This window comes from Melanerpes formicivorus, unplaced genomic scaffold (genome assembly GCF_026170545.1).
Source record: "Melanerpes formicivorus ecotype bairdi unplaced genomic scaffold, bMelFor1.0.p_v2 SCAF_6, whole genome shotgun sequence".
In the NCBI taxonomy this organism is placed as follows: Eukaryota; Metazoa; Chordata; class Aves; order Piciformes; family Picidae; genus Melanerpes; species Melanerpes formicivorus.
This window is the reverse complement of record NW_027142358.1, coordinates 11,458,177-11,482,482: the sequence shown is the minus strand read 5'-3', so window position 1 is coordinate 11,482,482 and position 24,306 is coordinate 11,458,177. Positions and strand designations below refer to the sequence as shown.

Here is a 24,306-nt window from a genome sequence, read left to right as displayed (position 1 = left end):
GGAGGTTTCGCTTGAACTAAACTTCTTTACTTTGAGGCTGACAGAGAGGTTGTAGAATCTCCTCTGGAGACTTTCAAAACCTGCTTGGATGCCTTCCTGTGCTACCTGATGTAGACATACCTGCATTAGCAGGGGGTTTGGACTAGGTGACCTCCAGAAGTCCCTTCCAATCTTTACCATTCTGTAATGCTGACTGTATGATTCTGTAAAATCTTCTAAAATGACAGTTGCATACCTCTGTTTAGTTTTGCAAAATTTTGCATGTTGTACATACTAGAAATCTTGTTTTATTAGAAGACAGAGTATCTTTATCCCATTTTCTCACTGCTCCATTGCCCACTACCCTGCCTCATTACCTGCAACACTGCTGCACCCAGTTAGCATCAATCCCTGGTAGAAAATTGAAAGCCAGTTTAGACATGCTTTTCCCAGCTGTGGTTACCTCTTTGACTGACAGAAATACTTCTAGTAACACACCCTAGGCACTGGATGTATGCTACCTTTGTTAGAAATATGAAAATGTATTTGCTTGTCCTTCATTATGAGGTCCTTCTACTCTCATAAAAAAATAGGAAGTAATTTTCTTTAAGAGTACTTTTGTGGCTTTTTTCATAATTATCATGGGTCAAGACATTAATCCAAACTAGTTCAGTTCAGCAGAACACTTCAGTTTCAATAGCACAGAACAGTATGGACAGCAAAAATTGATGCCTTTATGTTACATGAGCTTTTTGTGAAAAAAAAAAAAAAACTGATAGAAGACCATTTCAGCAGTTTTGAAGCTATCAGAGATCTTATAGCTCAATGGAATTAAAAAAATAATAATAATTAAAAAAAATAGAAGCAATAAAAAAGCATTATGAATTTGTTTGTATACTTGTCTTCCTACAATTCTACTTCCCCTGGCTTCACCTCTCTCTGCAAGCACATGGGAGCAGATCCTTCCCTGTTTCAAGTTGGCACAAGCTGTGTCAATTAATTCCAGTTGGGGACTGCCACTGGGTGTACAGCTGCTTGTACTGAAGCTGTTGAAATTACTATCATTATGTTATTTCTTGACGTATAAAGGAAAAAGATAAGTGTGTGTTTGGGGGGCTTTGTTTAAGTGCAGCAGGCCACTTATTCATGCAAACTACTGAGAGCAACTGGGAAGTTAGCACAGTGAGGTATGAACGTTTTGAAAACCAGCTCTCATATTTAACTTTGTAAGGAGACAAAGCAATTTCTTCATGAAACGTGGTAAACTCCAGGTCTGCCAGTTCCTTCAAAAAGAGAAAGCGTTTTTCAACGTGTTAGATTAACACTGCAGTACCTATTATGCCCTTGCTTTTATGCAGCTGACAGAGATCTTTGCCATAACCCCAGCCTACAGGAGCTACTTGTGTAATGCCAATGCTGAGAAAAACGATCACGTGGATTATCTCCATCTGAAAAACAAGTCTGAAGGTTTGTTTCAAGTGGTCTGTAATGCTATTCACACTCCTTTGATCCTGAAGCTGGGAAAAGACCTCTTCTCAGACACAAAATTAGAGTGATCTGAAAGAAACTTGTTTCATCTGGCAGTTAATGGTTTGAAGGGCTGTATACCTTTGCATACCGAACCAAGTGATGGTCAGTAGTACCCTACAGGAAAATGCCGCATATTTATTGCAACCAGTCAACACAGTGTGTTTGAAGATTTTGGTTTACATTATCACAGGAAAGCTTCAGCACAGCGGCTCTGACAGCCCCAAAGGGCTGAGACCTGTGCCATCCACACAGGACCTGGCAATGCTCAGGCTTTGCCAGGCAAAGAGAGACAAGACTAAGCTTTTACACTTTATTTTGTATTTTCCTTGTTAGAGAGTGACTCGAAGTCGTGACCAAGGTACCCTGAGGTGACAGGGCGGTGCGAGAGGCGTCGTTAACAGCGCAGTGCGCAACACGCAACACCGGCCCGCTGTGAAGACGGCGCAGGTCCCTGCACCGCAGGATTTTATTTATTACTCGCTTATTCACTCGCTGCCATGCCCCAGCCCGACCGCTCCCCGCTCGCGGTGGGTACGACTTCGCTGCGAAGCGGGAGATCCCTGCTGGCGGATCTTCCCGGGGGTGCGGGAGATGGATGCTGCAGGGGGTCCCCGCCACCTCCGGCACCTGCGGTACCCCCCCACACCTGTGCCTCGGCGAGCGAAGCACCGCAGGCATTCAGCCGCCGCGCAACGTTCGCCCCTCGCCACGGCGGCTGCGCAGAGCGCGGGGGACAGCCCCGATTCCCTGACGCCTGGCTGGCACCGCCGCTTTTCCTGCGCCACCGTTTCCGTAGATGTGTCCTCCGCTGCCCCCGTGCGGCGCCCCCGGTCGCCAAGAGCGTTTCCACGGGCCGCCTCTAAACAACATGGCGGTAGCGGCCCCGCTTCCTGCCCGCCACCTGTAGGGGGCGCAGTGGCGTAGGGGCAGCAGGTCTGGCGGCGCCGGCTGCGTTCTGCTCCGCCGCGTCCCGCGCTCTCCCTCCTCCCCGGGGCCGTGGCGGGGGCGGCCTGCGCTCCGCCCCGCCGTGCGGGGGCGTATGAGCGCCCGGTAGCAGGCCGGCTACTGCGTTGCCGCTGCCGCCCCGTGAGAGGTGGAAGCGGCGGTGCTGGGAGTGCCGCGGGGGTTCCTCGGAGGGGCTCGGGGGCGGCAGCAGGGAGGAGAAGAAAAAGAAGAGTGTGCGGGGGCTCGGGTGCCAGTGGAAGCCGAGGGGCTGACGTGAGCAGAGAGGAGCGGGACGGCCGGGCGGCAGCCGGGCCATGTCACTGCAGAGCCCGTCAGCAGCCACTGCTGCAGCTGACCTACCCTCCGGCCCCGGCGAGGGGCTGCCGGCGGGAGCAGAACTGAATGAGGGCAGCGCGGTGCCCCCGTCAGCCCAGGAGGGCGGCGAGGATGAGGAAGAAGAGGACGAAGAAGGAGAGAAAGAAAAGGAGCAAGAGATACTGCCGCCCATCCCGACAGGATCCAGCGCGGCAGCCGGGGTAGGTCTCTTGCAGCTGCTGGCGGTGCTGACCGACCCGTCAGCGCCTGGGCTGCTGCCTGCCAGGTCCCGGCCCCGGGGAACGAGACCGTCCTTGCGGTCTCCGCTGCCATTCGCTCCGTCTGCCGCTTTATTCGTGGTGATGGGGGAGCATCATGTTCCTGTTCTTTCATACTCTTTTCCGCTTAGAGGCTTTCATTCAAGTTTCTTAAAAATAACAAGTGCATCTGTAAGCAGTGACATAATGAAGCTATAAATTCTCCACCTACTTATAGTTCTTTAACATTTTACAACGGTCTGCTCTTTTGGGTTAGTCATGACTGAGGGTTTGCGGCGCTGAATGTTCGTTAGGGCTTTTCGGGGGTGGAGGGTTTCAGCTCTTAGTACACTTAAGGAAGCTAGCGGGAAGGTATTGGTGTGTTTTTAACTTTTTCTTGAAAGGTCTGTCCCGGTTTTCACTTTGTATGGAAGCGAAGATGGCAAAAACATTTTAGTCACTGATGAATGAGTTGACATGGGTAAACACATGGTGAGAGTGTTATTTTGCAGAATAATTTCAGAAACCTCTTTTGAGATTTTTAATTTCGCTGGCGTTGTGATTATCTTTTTGCTGACCATACGATATTACAGAACGTGAACACTTTCCTGGCGTGAGCTGAGTGTCTTGCATAGCCCCACTGTTCAAGCTTGCTGGAAGTTATTTCAGCCCAACAACAGAGAAAAAATGTTACTAGCCTTGGAATACAGTTATTAGATTTCAATTCAGCATTTTTGATAAATGTCTGTCTTGCTAGAAATTACAAATTTACATAATTTGGGTTTAAAAGATTGAGCATCTAATGTTTATAACTGTCATGAAATAATTATAATGTTAAACGAAGTAATTACAGGCAAACTGCAAAATCCTTTGAGCAATTCTGCCAATTTTGTGTTTTGCTTACAATGTTCCAGCCTTGTGAAAGACTTTCAGTGTTGCAAATCTATCTGAATGTGGAAGAATGTGCTTGCTCTTGTGATTCAAGTACAGGTTTGGTGGCGAAGTCTCTAACGGACAAGTGCCCAGGAGTTATTTTTGAATTCTCTGCTTCAGACTTTGAGTTGCAAATGCCAATCCTTTAGAATGAAGATACAATTGGTCTGAATTGTGTAAGACTCAGTTAATGAAAAAATGTGTGCAACTAGGCAGCCATGTAGAACTCCAGTTGCCTTAAAGAATCAGGAGAGCTTGTTTGTAGCTGTACGTCCTTCATGTACATCTGAGCTATTGCTCAGAGGCAGAAGTTGTATAAGTTGACCTATAGAGGAGCTCAAATTGGCTGGGTGTGCTTGCTTGTCAAATGCACATAGGATTTTGAATTTACAAATAGCTGCATATGGGTTTTAATAATTTGTTACAGAGAGAGAGTTGCGTGGAGAGATGTAATAAACGTTTTTGTAACCCTGGATTTCACTCTCTGCAATAGAATGCAGTTTCTCATCCATATATATCAAACAGGGAATACAGGTATGCTTTTGCAAGATCTATATGAGTTGCTGTAAGAAGGTGTTGGACTGTTGGTCTGCTAAGCCCTGGTCGTAACCAGACTACATGTGATTCCAGTACTTCAAAGTGTGTTGTGAGATTCATCATATATAGCAGGACTTTAATTCAAGTTATTGTATTAGAATTTCTAATTGAACATCAAAAAATGAGTTTTACTGAAATCTTCCTGAACACTTTTAAAGAGAGAAATAAATTCTCATCTTCCTCATTAAACTGGGGAAGGGTTTGTAATATGACATGATGACAAAAGGGGCAAATTATTGTCTTCTAAACCACATAATTGCTTATTTTGGGGGGTTTGCCCATTAAAATTATCATAAAAATACATGTCCATACATACATATAGTGATCCTCCAGATGGCCTTAATTTTATTATTCTCTATGCCTATTATTTCTAAATTTATAGTTCTCATATGATGACCATAGTCATACAGATACTATATGTGTGTTCTATGTGGGGTGAGCTTCAGATCTCCTTGTCTCAGAGCATCCCCATAGATTTTGTGTGATTGACTCAGTTTACTGAGGATTCACCATAGATATGTGTAACTAAGGAGGCATGACTAGAGCTTCATAAAAGGCAGTGTAAAGACATGACATTGTTTAAACAGTTTCTGTTTTCCATAACAGCTGTGGAGATGGTAAGAATTTCAAGTGAATAGATAAATGTGATATCCTTTCTCTCCTAAAAGCATATGTGAAAGATGTCTCCTCATGATTTTAAGATGGCTGCAAGTTGGAATAAAGTGATCCTGTGCTTATTGTCATTCGTATCCTGGCCTTTCCTAGCCAAAGGCCACTGTGGGATTGTGAAAGAATGGTTGTTGTTTTTCTTTGCTCCTTTTTTTTTTTACTAAGGAACATTGTGGAAATTAAATTACTCCACAAATAAATTAACATGATCCTGCAAGGAGTTCAGACTTTCCTTTGACTTGTTTTCCACTATCTAATTTAACTTCAATAATGAAAATCATAGATTTATAAAGTATAATGCTAGTATGTCTCCAGTTTTATGGAGGGCTTGATGTTTTGGAAAACTTCCACTAACAAGCCAGCAGAGTTGTGAGTTATTATCTCTGAGGTCTTTTCCAACCTTATTGATTCTATGATTCTGTTTAGTCATGAGTTGTTGGGTGACAGGTTGGACTTGATGATCTCTGAGGTATTTTCCAACCTATTGATTCTATGATTAATATTCTTTTTTTGAAAAAGAGGATTAAAGATTACTTTGATCCATTGACTCCTTCTATGTATACTCATTCTTTAGGTGTGGGTTTGGTTTTCTGATGGTGGTATGTGTGTAGAGTCTTAGGCTCTAGAGGCTCGCTGGTCTTGTACAAAATCTTGGAAGTATGACATAGTGCTGTACACTTGTTCTAGATTACTCTCCCAGGATGTCAGAGACCCTCATTAAGGAGCGTGTAGTTCTCCAGTGTTCCCTCAGGTCTTTCCAGTAAAGCATTTGTCCATATGATTTTTTCAACATTGTTGGAAGCGCACTTGAAGCAGGATGATAGAGTTAACTAGCACGTATGACTTGTTCTTTCTGATAACTGCTGAGGGAGGTGGCATTAAGAACATTTTTAAATAACTATACTATTTCAGTGGTATGGCTGGAGTAAAACCTAGACTGCTGAGTCAGTCAAAAAGGTTGTCATGATAGTCTGTTTCATAAAAGCTCCTCTTTCTACTTATCTGTGGTATATGTTCCCTATTACTCATAGTTAGACTAAATCCAAGCTCCAGAGGCTTTCTACATAGAGCATACATTTTTGCGACACAGAAGACTAACCTCAGATCTGGAAATGTTTAAGAGTCCCTTTCCAGTCAGTCATGTCTTGGCATATTTGTCCATGGTCTGTTTATCTGCAGTTGTGCACCAGGTGATTTTTAAGAAACATCTTAATGATATTTCAAAGGTTGTAGAATAAAAGAAGTTAATGTGAAAATTACAGTGGTAATTACATTTTATGTTTGAATGTTTGTTGCATGCAAGGAATTTGGAACTAGAAATTGAAACTTGGTATTTTTAAAGCCAGAGGTCCTGCTGATTGTTCAGATTTATAATTTGCTGAGTTATAAGCCATGGAAAAACAGCTTTTGTGTCACAGTTATTTAAAATTCCTGGCAGCATACCAGGTTACATACACTGTGGCATGGCAGGTTTATGGGCTCTGTTATTACCCTCCTGGTGGTATTTCAGGATGTTGTGGTGGAAGTGAAGTGCTTTCTTCAGAACTCTGCCTGCATGTCTTATTCCAAATTTACAGCTCTTAAGGGGAAAGGGAAATGTATAGGTGAAAAAAAAAAAAAAAAAAGACAGGATGTTATGTTAATTAATCTAGAACTTTTATTGCACTTTGCAGAATGAGTTTTGATTTGCATGAAACTGTGTTTGTGGTTGTTTTGTGGTTTTGGTTGGGGTGGGTTGGTTGGTTTTCTGAGCAGGCAGATAACAGATAAGTAAATGAATCATTAAGTTAATGTGAGGTGGAAAATCATCATGTGCAGGGAAAGTCTGTAAATTTTTCTGAGCTGATCCATCTTTGCCTGATATCAGCTGACTTGGATCTGAGATGAAATTAACATCCCCACTATGCAGTTTCTGTTGTCTTGGGCAAGCCCCTTTACACACCTATGCTTCGCAAAATCTCCAGAGTAAGTAACTCTGTCTAATGGCCCTCGGTGTCAGACAAACCAATTGGTGCAATTCTCTGGAAACTTGTTTTGTAATTTAAGTTCTGTTCACTGTTAAAACATGCTCATGCAAATGCTTGTGCAAACTCCTTGGTGACAGCACATACAGGTACTCGAGCAGGTGGTTTTGACCATTGTGCTAACAAATGTTTGTTGGCTGGCCCTTCTTCATTGGCAACTGACACTAACAATGTTGAATCATTAGGCATTTTCATTCAGGTAGCTGTCATTTAAATTTTGTTAGCAAGGTAGCTCATACATAATTTTTGGCCCTACATTTCAAATCTTAAGAAATTTGTCTAAACTACTTCAGTATATTGGAGTTATTAGAAAACAAAAGGAATGTGGCACTGTCATCTGTTTAAACTGAGGTGGCTGTAGTGAGGAGTGGAAAAGTAGATAGAAATTAGGATTCCTCACGTTAATCCAAAAATAACTTTATATGATGCAAATTAATACATGTGGGTTTGAATGTAACGGAAAGGATTTTTATGGTAGCTCTCCTGATTCAGTTTGAAACAAACTTGCAGAATCATTATTTGTGTCTGATTTAGGTATTACTACTCTATTTTCAAGATAAAAGTTACGTAAGTATTTGTGTAATACTTAATTTGGTAAGATTACTCTTGCAGTAATGTATTAGCACTTTATAGCATGCTGTCATCTTAATTACAGGGGTTGGAAAGAGGAGCCAAAAATCAGTTTTCCTCTTTCAGCAGTTTCATCACAAGTATCAACCAAAAGAAAGAAGGCATCGGAAACAGAAATTCACCCACACAACTTGTTATACCCAGCATCAAAAATGGTAAGAGAATAAAAGTCCTGTGTTACTTAGTTACCAAGTTAAGGTGCTCAGTGTTCTGCCAGTATTTGTATTGTGGTAGTGCCAATAAATCTAGAAGTCTGGAGTTCATTCAGTACGTTGTACAGGCACTGATATACATGATAATAGTCTGTGGTCTGTAGAGGTTATGTCATAGAGACAGGCTGGATTGAAAAACAAAAGAAAAGGGACCTGGAGGATGAAATGATCTGAAGTTTTAACGAGAGTTACAGATTCAGTAGTCTGTCTGCAAATGCTGTTTGTATAAATGCAATCAGATTGCAGTTTCACAAGAAACTTTGTCAGAACTTGGTAGAGAAGATTTTTCTGTTGCTATCTGAAAGATGGCAGGGATGAGGCAGGCATAGGGCTTTTAAGGAAGACAGTTGCTATTTTCCAGTGCAGATGAAGGCCAGTGATGACACCAAACATCTTTCCAGGCAAAGATTAGGTTCTGAAGAGCTTTAAAGGTGAGAAGGAAGGTTTATGTGGTATGATGAGGTAATGATAGTAAGTGGAGCTGTGTATTCAGTATAGTAAGCTAGGCTGGACCCTGATGTGATGACATTGTGATTAGACCTGGAATTTTTATTAGATTTTTGGGCCAAAATATGGTATTTCAGCAAATTGAAACTTTTGAAAACAGGTTGTACAAACATTTATCAGGTATATATTGATCTTGCCTCTGAGCACATCCCTCTCAGCCTTACTATTCTGTGGTTATGCAAGTATTTCTAAACATTCAATGAATTATAAAGACACTGTATTAGTTAAGAGATCTCAATAGTGTGAGTTTGAAACAAAATTATGTACAGGTATACTCAGTTTCTAAGCTGTGCAGAAGGTGGTTTGCACGTTGCAGGATTGGATCCTCACTGAAATAGTCTATGTCTCCTTGCCAGTAGTGCTCAAAAGTAAAAGTCAGTGCAAGATACCATTTTTTTTTCCCTTTTTAAGCAATTTTTATTATGGAGCAAGGAAATATGCTTACTTTGCCTTTAAAAAATTAACAAACAAAAAAAAAAAAAAACACCCACAAAAATGCAATCACTGAAACACAAAAGGTAATTATGTGTAAATGACAGCTGGACAGGATTTTGTACTTTGCTCAAGTCACTTTGTGCTACACAAAGGAAGTCAAGGTGGCTGGACAAGGCCAGTGAAGAATTCTTCCACTGCTGTGTATCTTGCTGGAGCTAAGGTGGAAGTGGTGTTCTTGAGGCTGATACTTTGAGTGAGGCAAAAAGAAGATGCTGCAAAGCAGATAAGAGCTCTGCTGGTTCTCACAAAGTACTATAAGATCAAAATAACAAAACTGGAAGTATAACTTTCAGGTGACTCTCACCTATCTGTTTTTAAAGAGAAGTCTTTGTATATGATTTGCATGTAAACAACTGTAATATTGTTGGAATCTGGAAGCCCTCAGAAAAATATAATGTTTTGCCTTTCTCAGATACCACTGTTTTCCTCAGAAGCTAAATATGACCTCATGTCAGTATTAACTCAGCAGCTAGCATTCTAAACATGCATGCAGTTGATTCATAGACTCCAACTTCATCATTTAAGTGTTAATTGTTTTCTGTCCAGCTTCTGTTTGAATAGTTGCTTAATACAACCTTCTGATATGAACGCCTGCTTAATGAAAGTTAGAACAAAGCAATATTAAATCTGGCATTGGGCTAAGCAGTATGAAAAGTGCAGTACCAATTCATTTAATTCATTTCATTAAAAATTAAATCCCTCCTCCACCCCTTTTTTTTTTAACCTGACATACGTGGTAAACTTTAAATGCCTCTCTCTAAAAGTACCCTCAGTTCTTGCTGCAGATGATACTGTCCCAGCTGTAATTGCTGCCTCATTAAGTACTCGGTAGTTAATTTTCAACATACTAATGCATGACAATATTTGTTATAGTCACAGAATGGTTTGGATTGGGAGAGATCTTAACATCTAATTTAAATCCTCCTGCTTTGGATAGGGAGGGGCACCTCCTACTAGACCAGGTTTCTCAAGGCCCCATCCAAACGAGCTTTGAACGCTTCCAGGGTTGGAGCCTTTACAACTACTCTGGGCAGCCTGTTCCAGTGTTTTCCCATGTTAATTTCATTGGAAAATAAAAGCTTGGAAAAAGTAATGCTGGTAAATACAGCATGAAATGTAGCATAATATTTGTTGAGTAGCTGCAACAGAGATTGTGTTTATATAACAGGTCTTCTGATGCAATAGCAGTCTGGCATGAGATCCATATATTAACTAGATGGTTTTAGTTTTTATAATGTTACAAATATAAGTAAGGTTTGTTTGTCTTACTTTGAAAATTTTCATCTGCCAGTGGCTGTGTTGGTCACCATGAAAACAACTACTGTTCTAAGTAAATTAATTTTGAATGTCCTTGCACTAGTAAATTCTGCATTGTATCAAAGAGGTTTTCTTCCTCAAAGGTTTCGATCATGCCCTATGCAGTCATACACTGCTGAGTCTTTTTTATTTGATGTAACTGGGCAAACAGCCAGAAATGATTGGTTTTTTCTTGTCTTGTACTATTGTGTTATTGCTGCTTATCAACTCAATACATGAAGTTTCTCTTCAATGAAACTCAAGTAGCAGATCTTAATTAATGTTTCTGAATGTCAGGCAAGCAAATAAATCTATTTACAAATCAACTTGAATTATGGCAAAACATACTGTATTTGATAGTCGTTATTAAACACATTATTAAAACTCAGTACATCTAATTTAAGCTGCATATATTCCAAAGAAAACTGCATCGCTGGCAGCATGCAAGTTACCAGCTTAGCACTTGCAGCCTCAGTTTACTGAAATGCAGAACAGCTTCTGTCAACAGCCAGCTCATCTGAGGATATAGGAGAATATTTTCCTCTCTTCAGTGTATTCAGATGGTTATAATTCAATGTTTAATCCCTTTCAAATTGAGAAGACAGAATAAGAGCTAAGTGAAGATGACTTGTTTTTCTCAGAGTATAAAAATAAGACAGTCTTGGTTGCTTTTCAGTTGATCCATTTTGCTTTCAGCAAATGATGTGCAATAGCAGAGCACATGCATGGTGAGACTGTTCAACACCTTGGCTTGAATTAATTTAGTGTCTATGTGTCCACTTTGGTTTTTAAATTGCTGCTTTTCTCTTTAAGTAGCTTTAAATTCCAGTTGCCAGAGTGGCAAGATTTGATATCTGTAATCAATGCCTTACTCAGGGGATTGAGGGCAGCTCTGATCTATTGTTTGATAAATGGTGGTTAAGTCACAATGACAGTGTCTCTGTCATTAGCATGAATGAAAAGAATCTCCTTTCGGGTTCTGGGGATTTTGTTAGCATCTATTTTCCTGCTGTGATAAATGGAGTAGACAGCAGAGCAGTAATACTATTCTGATGTTTAGTTTTTGTTTAGGTTTTGGGTTTTTTTAACAATTGTCTGAAGTGTTTGAGGACTCTTAGTCAATTCATAGAGGATTTTGGTTTAATATGTTTGACTTTTGAGGACACTTACCTTATATAGTGTATTTTATCCCAAACATACACTGTAATTTCTATAAATGCTTTTAAAAGTGTGCAGTAAAAAATAAATGCATTGTTAGTCTGATTTAAGAGTGTTTGAAAACATGTTGTCAGTAAAATGGACGTCTGTGTATACTGCATTGAAATACTTTTTTTTCTTACTTTTGGTGGCTTTACCTTTACTGGCTGCCAGATACCCACCAAGCTACTCTATCACTCCCCCTCTTCAATGGAACACAGAGGAGATAAAGTGAAAATCCATAGATAAAGACAGGAAGTCCATTTTCCAATTACAATCAAAGGGCTTGGTGTCCTTGTGCTTGAGACTTTTTTTCCTTGCATGTAGGAAACACCAGTGTTACAGTTTGCATGTACAGTATTTACGCAAACACTACTTTTTTGACTAATGGTTATCAGTCATGGACTCCTTGGCTTGTCTTTTAAACAGCAAACTCTAATTCCCTGATATCCTTTAACTTTTTTGTTTTCTTGGGAATTGTGTTCTAACTTGCCTAGCTTGAGTTTCTCATAACTTCAGGTAGATGGGATGTTTAAAATAGGCATTTTGTGCATCTGAGCTTAGAATGCATGTGGCTTAATGTTCAGAAGGCTGAGCATCTGTGGCTACAAATGGGTTTAATGAAAATTCTGCAGCATGCATTTCTGTAATTAAATTATATAGGAATTTGGGATTTTCTTGTGTGATGTTAATACTGCTGTATGTATACTAGCACATGCTACTGATGTAATACCAGCATGTCTTATGTAAGTATATTTTAATGGTTTCCCTAATGAGTTGGAACGCAGGTCAACAGCCTGTTGCCTTTTCCCTCTGCACACCCACCACCACCCCCACCACCCCTTTGTTTTTTTTCTCCACAGCAGCATAGCAGCCATTCTGCTGTGAAAACCTGGACTGGTTTTCTTTCTTTGATTTTGTAACAGGCATTGCAACTTGATCCAGAAGCTCATGTATAGAATAATAGAGATTCCCTTCTTTAAGAAGGCCTTACACAGGCAATTGACTGGACAGACTTTCCCCATTTTTAGGACATTTCCAGAGGTTTTATTTTCCCTCAATTAGGTGGTTTCTATCATGTCTGTGATAAGCCCATGATAAGAAAAGTACTTGGATGAATATGGATCTAAAGATGTAGAATCAAACAGTGTGAGCTTTGGTGTGGTTTGTTTTTTTCCTAGCTGCTATATATCTGTGTTTTATTGGCTAATATGTGTATGATTGCTTTGTATTTATTGTTTTGGGGTTTTTATTATTCTTTAATAAGTGAGAGACCTACCACCCATTTGCCTTGATGTACGACAAAAGCAGCGCATCTCTATAGATACACTACCCCAAGAAGTGAAAGCACCAATTCCTCCTGAACCTTCCGTTCCCATCCGAACCAAAACTGTGCAAGATTTTCAGTAAGTAACTCTGGCTGTTCTGAGGGTGTACTTTCTGTCTTTGGACATTCTTAATTTTGTCCTAATTCATGCATTTGATTTTGTTAATCTCAAACGAGAAAACAGTTCAGTAAGACCAATGAGGGGCTAGTCGTCTTGTGATGCTGGGATCCATAATTTATGTTGGTGTGAAATGTATGAAAATACTTTCTCTAGCTTAAGTGTCTGTGTTCAGACTTAGAAATTCAGTTCCTGCTATTCAGCGTATGTTTAGTTTTGGGGGAAGATATGTATGTCTTACTGCAGGCTGGAAAATCACTTTTGATTTGGGGTATTTTGTTTGCACTGACTCTTATGGTATGTCCTGTCCATCGTGCATTCTCAGTCTTGCGTGAAACACTGCGCATCAGACATTTAACTGTATAACGTCCTATTTGAGGACCTGGAGTGGCAATTGTAACTGGCTAAAAGTCAGATAGTGTTTCTTCATGGGTTACATTAGTGTGTTAGTTTTCAGTATTCATTTTATAGCAACAATATGTTTCTTTTTTTCATGTATCCTTACTTCTTGAGTTGAATGGAAATAGTGTTCCATTTTTTATTTTCTAGGTCAGTACAGACTCCTAATCAAAACTATACCTGCATTACTTTTCTTCCAGCACTGTCATGATGCCTGGCACATAATACTTGATTGACTAGCAGAAGTCTCCAGGGAAACCACCTGAATTATTTTTAAATAGTATAGCTTGTTTCCCATGTGCTGCTTGATTTGCTGGGCACAAAGAAATAAGGAACAGTTTTTCCTTACTTAACAGTTTTGGAGAACATACCTATGTTGGTGTTGACGCTGTCATTCGAGGAAATGGCATCATTTTGTTGAAACACTAATAGCATAAGGTGCATCTGCAGTAGGGGATTCTGCCAGCGATACGTGAACGTGTATTGGCAGTGTGTTTGTTTAGTGTGGATGTGTTCTTAGGAGATGGGAAGAAATACTCTTATGAAGAAGCTTGATTCTTCTGGTTTTAAAACAGATGGGGGGAAAAAATAAAAAATCACAGATGTATGAGTATATACTATTCATTGCTCTTCCCCGGGTTTGAAATTTCGTGCAGTTCATGAGGAAGAGTGCTGCTGTTTTGATAAGTCAGTGTGTGTTGCTGGTGGAAAAGGAAATGGATGTAGTAGAGAATTTGATGAGAGGTAAATCTTAGTTGGTGTTCAGGTCATCTGAAGAGCTGACATTTTTTTCTATGTGCAAATTTTTCTATCTATTGACTGCTACCGTAATTATCAAGAATTTTCTTCTTTCAAATAAAGCATTAAGGAGTCATTAGAACTTTTGCTATGTGCAATTGGTAGCTTGTAAAAAAATATCTAGTACCAAGAAATTATCTGGAGGTGGGAAGCAAACTGGGATTTCTGTCATTATCATTGTAGGTATTTAAAATAAAATTCTGTTTCAAAGGTTGGTTGGAGATTTTTTTGTTTGGTGGGGGTTTTTTGGTTGCTTGGGTTGGGGTGTTTTTTTGTTTAGTTTGGTTTTGGGTCTTTGGGGGGGGGAGGGGGGGAAGTGTTTGTTTTTCAATGTATGATATTATACAAAAGCTTACATACAGGTATGTGCTTTAAGGTCCAGTATTTAAAAATGCTTTAAGACTAAGTCCATAGATTTTGTTGTCCCCTTAAGGAGTGTTTGCAGTTGCATACAAAGATGCAGCTGGATATGAAAAGAAAAAGAGAGAAAAAATATTTTTATACAAATTATAATGAATTTGACTAGTTTAGGAGTCTGCATACCTGAATAAATTAGTCACAGAAATCTTATCACATCAGTGTATATTCAGTGTAATTCTCTTCTGCTAATTGTCTTACCATTCTGAACTGTGACACCATGAATTAATATTTTGAATGAGAGACACTGCTCAAGTGTATCAAACAGAAAGTATGCTTTTGTTCTCCTATAATACCAAGATCTTGCAGTGACAAAGAAGATGTTAGAAAGATACTGATACTATACTTTCTAAATGTTCTTAGTGAAGGAAGTTTAGAGTTACAGTGCAGTCTAAAGTTTAAGTGGTTGGGAAGCTTGAAACCTTGTCAATTTTTTTAATGTATTCTTTCTAGGGATGATGTGGAAAAGGCTAAGTCATCAGGAGATTGGAAAGCTGTACATAATTTTTATTCCACAACATTTGATTCTTTCCTGGAGATAAATGCTGCATTTAAGGTAATATTACAAATTATCTTCTATTTAGTACTTGCAGTGCTTTCTATCTTCAAAGTGTTTACAAAAGCTTGTTACTCAAGGCCACTATGATCATTTTATGATCTCTCCTGCTTTTGGGAGATAATCCAATACTGCATTAATTTATGTGGAGCTTTAAAATCTGAGTATGTAGTTTGATTTTTGACACTAGGACGGTGTGGATGCTTTCTATACAAACTACAGTTTAAAAACATGCAAGCTAATGCAGTTAATATGGAGGCCCAGGCAAATTTGGAAACAAATATTCCCTGTTCATGAAAAAAGTATGGGATGGGCTCTTGTGTCAAGATGGCATACTCTGTTTTCCTAGGAAAAGATTATATTCATGTGAAAGCTTTAATAATTTATGCTAAATCACTATTTCCTGCTTATTACCAAGTAAAGTGTGTTCATGATATTTAGACACAATAACCAATGGGTTTTAGTCACTTAATAAATATTGGATGCTATTATTTTGTTGGTCTTGTCTGATGGTGGATTGGCAACAATGAAAATTGTATTCAATTCCTTATTAGAAACACTTTTAAAGTAGAATAACAAGGTAATGAAGTTATCTGAGTATTGCCAATGTGTAGGATTACTATTATTTCACTTCAACTTTCACATATTAATAAAAGCAACTTAGATTCACAGAATGTTGGGGACTGGAAGGGACCTCAAAAGATCATCTTGTCCAGCCCCCCTGCCAGAGCAAGATTACCTAGAATAGGTCACACAGGAGTGCATCCAAGCAGGTTTTGAAAGTCTCCAGAGAATGTGACTCCTGAACTTTTCTGCGCAGTCCATTCCAGTATGTTGTTATCCTCACAGTGAAAAAGTTTTTCCTTATGTTCACGTGGAACCTCCTGTGCTCCAGCTTGCACCCATTGTTCCTTCTCCTGTCCTTGGACATCTCTGGTTCCATCTTCCTGATGCTTGCCCTTCACATATTTGTAAACATTAATGAGGTCGTCCCTCAGGTCTCCTCTTCTCCAAGCTAAAGAGCACCGGCTCCCTCAACCTTTCCTCATAAGGAAGATGTTCCACTCCCTTAATCATCTTTGTGGATCTGTGCTGGAATCTTTCAAGCAGTTCCCTGTCCTTCTTAAACTGAGGGGCTCAGAACTGGACACAGTATTCCAGATGTGGCCTCACCAGGGCAGAGTAGAGGGGGAGGACTTATGTTCTGATGATGAAAAGAAAGTTCTATCTCTGTGTGTTCTTTTTAAACTTGCTGTTAAACTTTCATTTTTCAAAGATAGCTAAAATATTTGAGACATTTCAAAAACGTTTCATGTATTATCTAACTTACAGAAAGACACCAGTTCTCCCTTTAATACCATTGAGGACTCTGGAATCAATGCAAAGTTTGTGAATGTTGTCTATGATGCCTTATTAAATACTGTAAGTAGAAGAAAAGAATTGCCATTTTAAAACATCGTAACAGTTATTACAGGAAAGAAATATGCTAAGCAGCAATTAGACCTAAAGTTCTTCTTCGATATGCACAATTTCTGAAGCATCTCTCAAAACATACTTAAAATGGTCCCATGGGAATTGCCATAAAATCATGAAAACTGCTCTAGTAAAAGAGGAAGAATTTTTTGCTACTAATGATGCACAGCAGGCAAGATATGACATGACAATGATGGGACAATGCATGGTGGAAATAAGGAAAATGTGAGGATGAAGGTAGCAAAAAAAGTCATTACATAGTAAACAAAGGTCAAGAGTAGTTTAGAAATTATATTTGGAGTTTTTTAATTATTTGAAGTTTTGAAAGCCCCCATTGTCAAAGCTCCAGGTTTCAGTTAATAGTCTGAGAGGAAAGAGTCTTAGGAGCTCAGCATCAGAAGACAAAAGATTTCTTAGTTGGCTTGAATACTAAGCAAAATAAACTCACTCGTTCATACAGTGCAATGTATAGAATATGTGTAATTACATCAAATATGAATTTTTCCTCTCATTTTTCCATAGCCTCAAGATGTTCAGAAGTCAGTCCTAAAAGGAATAATTAATGGTTTGCTACAAGAATGGAAGGGGTAATTATAACAAATGTTTGCATTAGTCCTGTACCAGCATTTACAGCTGAGATATGTTTGGTCTTTATTGTTTTAGTCAAAGTAAGAAAATATTCTGATGGTACTTATTTGACTCGTCAGAACTTGTCTCTGTTTGGCAAGCAAATCTGCTGAAGTCTGTCTTTAATGCTGTTAGCTGATACTGAACCCCTAAGGAGGCAGGGGCAAACCGAGCCATACATTCCCCCACAAGAATCTCAGCCAGTGCAATCTTTTGAGCATCTCGCCTGTAAGATGTATTAAGAAATTTCTCTGGAGTGAAAGATATTCTCCCCACCCACCCCCCAACAGCAACTAGGATGTTTTAACCTCGATCCAAAGTTTACTTCACAGTACCGTTCATGTGTGGCAACAGCATGGAAAGGGCAGTGCAGGATGCAGAAAAAGATAGCCCAAAGGCAGGAGGATTGGAGATAAAATTTTTGCAAGAAGTAAGAGAAGTAAGAACATGTGCTTTCATTCACAAAAAGATACAGCACAGAGACGGCACCTTGTTGTGACTCACTGTGACCCAACCCTTGGCTATTTCTGTCTCCACCTTGTACTACCTTTTCTGTGGTGTTGCTGCATGTGTATTTGCAGGAATGTAAAGCCCTTGAAGTAAAATAAATTTAAAAAAAAAAAAAAAAGGGGGGGGTGGAGGGGCAAGAAAAACAGAGGCAGTAATGGTAGATGTGTATGGAAAATTTTGGCATGAAATATCAAATATGGGGCAAATAAACTCTTCCATGATGTCAGGACAGACAACGCATGGACCTCTCTGGAACACCTCTTATCTTCAATTCTGACTCCTCTTTTTGCTGTCTTGTGTTATGCCACAAAGAGAGATGCTAAAATAACCTCCCACCTTCAGAGAGTAGCCAGAATCATTAAGTGCCCTTTTCAGTATCTGAGAGCAACAAAAATCCTTAAATGTTGTATTTTGCATGTATTGGCAAAGCCAATTTAAATTCTAGGGTACATGATTTCATGCCTCTCAATGTGTGTATATATGATATATACATGTGGCTCTGCTTATTCTTTCATCCATCCATAGGCCACGAACAAAAGATGATCTTAGAGCATACTGTATACTTTTACAGGTAAGAAAAATAGAGTCTTTCTATTTAAGTATATGTCCACTTAACTTTTAATCTATAAACCAGTATACTATGCAAAACAAGATACTTTGTATAGCTGAGATACTTCACATTTCCTGTCATAAGAATGCTTTATAACATAGAAGTGTAGGGTGTGCATGATGGGAATGGGAGCTTGATGAAAGATAGTTGATGGAGAAAGGTTGCATAGATTAAAATGATGCACTAATAGATGTGTAATTATTTCCTATTGCTATGTGGGTTGAAAGAACAAATGTATTAGCAGGTTATTTGTTCTTATTTCTTCCTTATTCCCAGATTTGCTGTACTGGTATGCTGTAACTGATCATTCCAGAAAGTTTCAGTATATGCACTTTTTGATATCACTGTGTAACTTCCAGTGCTGTGTTTTGTCAGACTCTCTTCCCCTCTGACTGGCTACATTGTTTGATTTCTGTCTGCCTTAATCCATTACCTTTGCTACTATACTTAATTTGCCTTTGTAGCAAATTTCCCCTTTAAATTTTACCATTGTAATTTGCACCTCTTTACACAAGAAGAGGTTTCTTCTAGTTTTTGAGAAGATCAGATGGTAGTTTAATTTTTTTGAGACCATGGTTTTCATCTCTGGAGTAGTATAATAGCTGTGAATTATAAGAAAGATATACTACTGAAAAGTGGGGATGTGTGAACTCATAAGTAAGAGGGGAAATAAGTTTGGATTGATGTGAGGGAAGACAGGAGCTGTGAGAATCTTTGTTACCATGATGGAAAGCACATCACTCAGAGGAGTATAATTTATGTGCTACAGAGTAAATAATGATCCAGACAAGTATTTTAAGCACTGCCTTTATTTCCTGTGGGCCTTCTTGTGAAACAAACAAAAAAAAATCATACTTTTGCAACATAGAATTTGTGTATTTTTTTTATTTGACTGGAAGTTTAAAATATTTTTTCTCCATAGTTTAATAGTTACAGCAATCTTGTAAACTCCTTTCCTGCATTAATTGTATTGGCAGCAGCAAACATAAGAACAAAAAATCCTAATGACGTTTTTCCCTTTATACAGTTTGTTAACCTAACACATTTTTTTAATCTTTTTCAGAATCCTCAATTTAGTAACACTTCTACTTATGTCATCTATGCTCACTTGCTAAGACAGATAGCAGCCTTAACAGAAGCTGACCATCATTTCCTAGTGCACTGGTCTAAAAAGTAAAACAACATAAAAAAATAAAATTACAAATTCCATTTTTAGGATTACAGTTGTTACTGTCTTTCCATTGATGTTGCCTGTTTTATCAATTACATGAAAGTTGATTTAATTGACTGAAGAGATTGTTTTTATTGTCTTCAAAGTACATCTGGACATAGTCCACTATGCGATACTGATTTATAGATGCAAACTGTATATAATGTATAAAATTTAATATCTTCATGCAAAAAGCCTCCTTTGCAAAATAATTTATGTGTATAAAGTTTTTAGATACATGTTTAAGTGGTGTTATTAATACAAACATCTCTTTGATCTTTGTTTAAATAAAGGTTTTATCTTACATAGTTTGCAAAAAGATACTGCAACTTTACTGTATTGTATCAAAACCAGAAATGAATTTGAGTCCCTGCTTCATAGTGTAATAGAGGTGGTGAGAGAATGTAGCTTGGCCATTAGATCTTTAATTGAAATAACTCCAAGAGGACATCATTAGTAAAATCATATGGGAATAACTACCCAAAGCGCAGGCTTTCAAGTTGGTATGCAAGTTGCCTTCTATACAATGAATGTGCAAAAGGTTCACTCTGGAGACAAAAAACAGTTCAAATGGCCATATTGGCAATTCTGTCATCTCCCAGGGAGTCTGTTAATAAAGGATTCTCTTCTCTGCAAGGATGTAAATTATATTTCCTTCCCACCACCCCCTAATGTCTATTTTGCCTAAAACTGCAGTAATATTGAATTTGAATTGGGGTTTTATAAGCATCTTGGTTAAGGATGCAGTAGGCATACTCATGGTTTTTACTCTCAAAATATATTAGAAATCTAAACCATCAAAACAGGAGAGCTCTTCTTTAGAAAATGATGCATTAGTATTATCTACACATGTATGTGTGTTGTGATATTATGTGCACTTGTCACAAATGTATGAAGTACTTTCTGCTCTTAATTCAATAGGACCAAGTAACTCAAAATAAAAATCTCAGATTTTCTCAGTATTCAGATTGTGAAATGAAATAGTGAAATATTTTTGGTTTTATTTTTTGTTTACTGGAAGTCAAGAACAAGGAATGATTCTGTATTGTTGTTTTTTTACTTTGTAGATAATTGGGGCTTTCTTCTAAAGCATGCTTCTTCATTTTGATTTTATGTGTAGAACAAAAGCTTTGTGTGTGTTTTTTCTTAATAACACTGATGTGATAATATAAACTCTCATGTAGACAGTGGTCGCATGAGAGTAACTGCAGCATGTTCCTTTTAGGATTACACAGAGGAGGTTCAAGCAACTGGTGGACAGGTTACTGCAATTTATTTCTTTGCGTCTGTTTCCTGCAAAACCTGAAGAGTTTCCACCTATGGTGAAATGTACCTGGTGGATTCCATCAGCAACCAAAGTCCTGTCTTTATTTAGTAGGTATTTTCTTGAGTTGTGTATGTATGCAAGTGTGTGTGTGTACACATACAGGGTGGAGATAGCTTATACCTCTCCTTCCCTGGGGCGGGCTGGCAGTGACGGTGGCACAGTATGAACTACAATAAAATGCCAAAAAGTAGTAATCAAAAAACCCCATCTTCTATTAGCAAATTTTCATCCTTGCTTTCCAGTGGAGAATAATTGCTACAAATCATTTTCCTGTAACAACAACTGAAGGTCATTCAAACAAAAATCCCCAGATGCCTAAGGTTTTCCTTAGATTTATAGCAAACTGTTCTAAATGTGTAATTACCAGAATTATCCTGTGACTGGCTTAACCCCAGGCAAGTATTTAGCATCTAAGAAAAGTTAGGCAACACATATGCCTCTTTAGTCCAAAACTGCAACTTAAAAAAAGTAAGTCCCTGTCCAGTTCAACAAAGAGTACAGCCAATCTGACCACTGTAAATGCAAACCTTTTCTTCCACTCATCCCAGTAGTTTAGTGATTAGAGCATTTACTATGGAAACGGAAGGCATAAAGTCAGGCACTTCTACTTGATGGGCGAAAACCCTTTCTTATTTCTAGGAGAAATTTAAACTACCAAGTGAAAATTAAGATCAGAATGGGGCTATTTTCATTTCACTGTCAACTTAAAAGCATCCTGCAGTGTCCTGCCTGTCCAGAGCAACAGTTTAGACATACAAGCTCAACTGTATCTAAACCTAAGCTATGTTGTCTAGTAATCTAAGAAAAAGCTGCTAATTCCTTATATTCTGGGAAAAGGGGATATTGAATAATACAAAATTCACTACTATGACTAATTGAGGTTAAGTTATGTTCAAGTACAAACAGAGAAAAACTTATGAGCTGTCTGATATTATATGAATGTTATGTGCTAAGGTAGACAGCTTAAATGTGAATTGATTTTCTTCATTTGATCAAGTATTTTATTTTCGTACTGGTAAGTCTAGCTCATACAGTAGTTACCTGAGGAAATGGCCATATCTTTGCATACTACATTTTGTACCCCCTCCCTTTGCATCTGTTTTACAAACAGGCATCAAACTCAAGCAGGTGATTGCTACCTGGAAAGCACGTAGATGTTACATCTGGAGCTATGTTTGAAATTAAATAAAGCTGTTGAAGAAAGACATCTATCAAACTGCTTTTCACTGATTCCATCAGAACATAGCATTCTTTATCCCTGGAACCTTAACTTAGCATGTATTGTTAAGCAGGCTAGAGTCAAGTGAAGGTTCTGTTTTCATAAATGAGTTGAGCTAGGGATTTAATATTTTCTACAACAATTAGTATGATGTCATATGGTATGATGTTATACTTGTAATGCTGTAGCTAAGAGTGAGGCAAAGTTAATAGTAACTGACTTGGTTTAAAGTCTCTGAGGCCACTGTTGGTGAGGATGCCTAGAAAAAGAGGTGTTCCTAATCCAGGCAGTATTTTGAAAGACTTGTGTTTCCTTTGCAGATGCTTCAAATAGTCTGATCAGTCCTCCTATTATTTCATACACGGATTTCTATAATTCTACACTCGATCATATTGATCTTATGGAAGAATATCATAACTGGCAATGTTATGGCAATTCTCACAGGTATGAGGAATAACTGCTGCTTTCCTGTTATGTAGTATTTCGAAGCCCTGTATCTAAGCTGTGTATGTCTATTTGATATACAGTGTGTATATATGGTATACATACCATTTATGTTTCTATATAGACAAATTAAATACTGTATTTCATTGGAAAAGTATAGTATAGCTACTACTTGCTATACTTGATGCTGCATGGGTGTAAGATTGACTGTAACAAATCTCATTATGCATTTGAAAAACAGCAAAAAATGTCAAATACAGATGGCTGATAATAACATGAGTTTATAATTTGTTGTTACAGACTTCTAATTGTGTCTTACTGTAAATATGGTTTAACTTCCAATATATTAATAGAAAGTGGTAGGGTGTGCATACTTGCCACTTAATGATGAAAATGTATCTAATTTCCTGTATACCTGTGGCTCCAGTCATATTTGTGCCAGTGAAATCAATTGTGGTTTTTCCTGTGTTACGTGAAAATAAACACACAATCTTTACAAACTTAGAGCTTGCCAAGGTATTCCTCTTTTGGTGAGAGGCAGCCAACAGTGTTGTTTAGAAACACCTAGAAAAAGACATTTAATCTTTTTGCTGAAGTTAAAAATTTTATTACTGTTTTCTTAACAAACACTACTTTTTCTTAATACAAATTTTACATTATATAGCTGATTTTTCAGCATACCAATCTTTATAGCTTTAATTACAAGATCAATGAACATTTCCTTATATTTAAAGATTTTTCAACAATCTAATTAAAGACATCCGTCATCTAATGTAGCTTTTTTTATTTTATTTCATGTGCAATTTCCATTGCCTTTAAGCCATGAAGAGCAAAATTTGCCCTACCAAAACATGTGTTTTAGGCTAGGCTTCTGTCTGATACCTGATACACTGCTTGAGAAGAAAATAAAACAAAAATAACGAAAATGAAACACAAGAGAAAAAGCAAACACACACAAAATCAAAACACCACCAATACCCAAATAAACAACAACAGACCCCCCCAAAACCACAAACAAACAAAAAAACCCTAAATGTATCCACTACAAACAAAACTCAACCAACCATAACAACAAGGAATAGCAATCAAGACTATAGGTATAGTTCTAAGATGGCCAAGCAGGGTCAAGTCCTGGTTTACCTTCCACGTGAAATAGTTTTAAATGATTAAATCTTCAAACTAAGTCATCACTCCTTGATAAAACATTTTTTATTAGAGTTTTCAGGAGACCAAGTGGAAATATTTTTCTGTATTTTCCTTTCTTTCCTAAAGACATAAAATTCCAGAGCTGTTCACAGGCGGGATTCAGGTGCACATGCAAGTTGAATTTGGCTCTGGGTCTTTCAGTAGGAACTTCTGCTTGATCATGCAAGAGCTAAATCAACAACAACAAAAAAATTTACCACAATATCAAGCAGCAAAAAAATCTTTCATCTGGATGACTTTTGAAGTTTTTTTTTAAACTTACTTTATTGCAGTGGAATGTGGCTATGATCTCATATTGTAGAAGTCCTAAACACTTGTAACCCTGGGTCAAATCTGAAAATGGATCCTGCAGCACATAAGCCAGACTGGGGAATATTTCTACTGTATACCTAAGAATGCTGCACTGAAATAGCTGTTTTTCTTCTATGCCATAAGAAGATCTTGTAGTTTTCTTTAATTCAGTGTAGCAATTAAAATTC

General features: G+C 38.2%; 1 protein-coding gene across 1 annotated transcript in view; it reads left to right on the top strand.

Moving 5' to 3' along the window:
* Nucleotides 1–2,478: 2,478 nt before the first annotated feature.
* Nucleotides 2,479–24,306, top strand: part of HECTD2 (HECT domain E3 ubiquitin protein ligase 2) — a 36,860-nt gene continuing 15,032 nt past the window's right edge. Inside the window, exons 1-10 of the mRNA XM_068139690.1 lie at nt 2,479–2,990; nt 7,905–8,034; nt 12,854–12,992; nt 15,099–15,201; nt 16,534–16,623; nt 17,197–17,261; nt 18,337–18,382; nt 19,485–19,594; nt 20,857–21,005; nt 22,498–22,621. Of these exons, the coding sequence (XP_067995791.1) occupies nt 2,769–2,990; nt 7,905–8,034; nt 12,854–12,992; nt 15,099–15,201; nt 16,534–16,623; nt 17,197–17,261; nt 18,337–18,382; nt 19,485–19,594; nt 20,857–21,005; nt 22,498–22,621 (1,178 nt within the window). The 5' untranslated portion in view covers nt 2,479–2,768. The remainder of the gene's footprint in view (nt 2,991–7,904; nt 8,035–12,853; nt 12,993–15,098; nt 15,202–16,533; nt 16,624–17,196; nt 17,262–18,336; nt 18,383–19,484; nt 19,595–20,856; nt 21,006–22,497; nt 22,622–24,306) is intronic.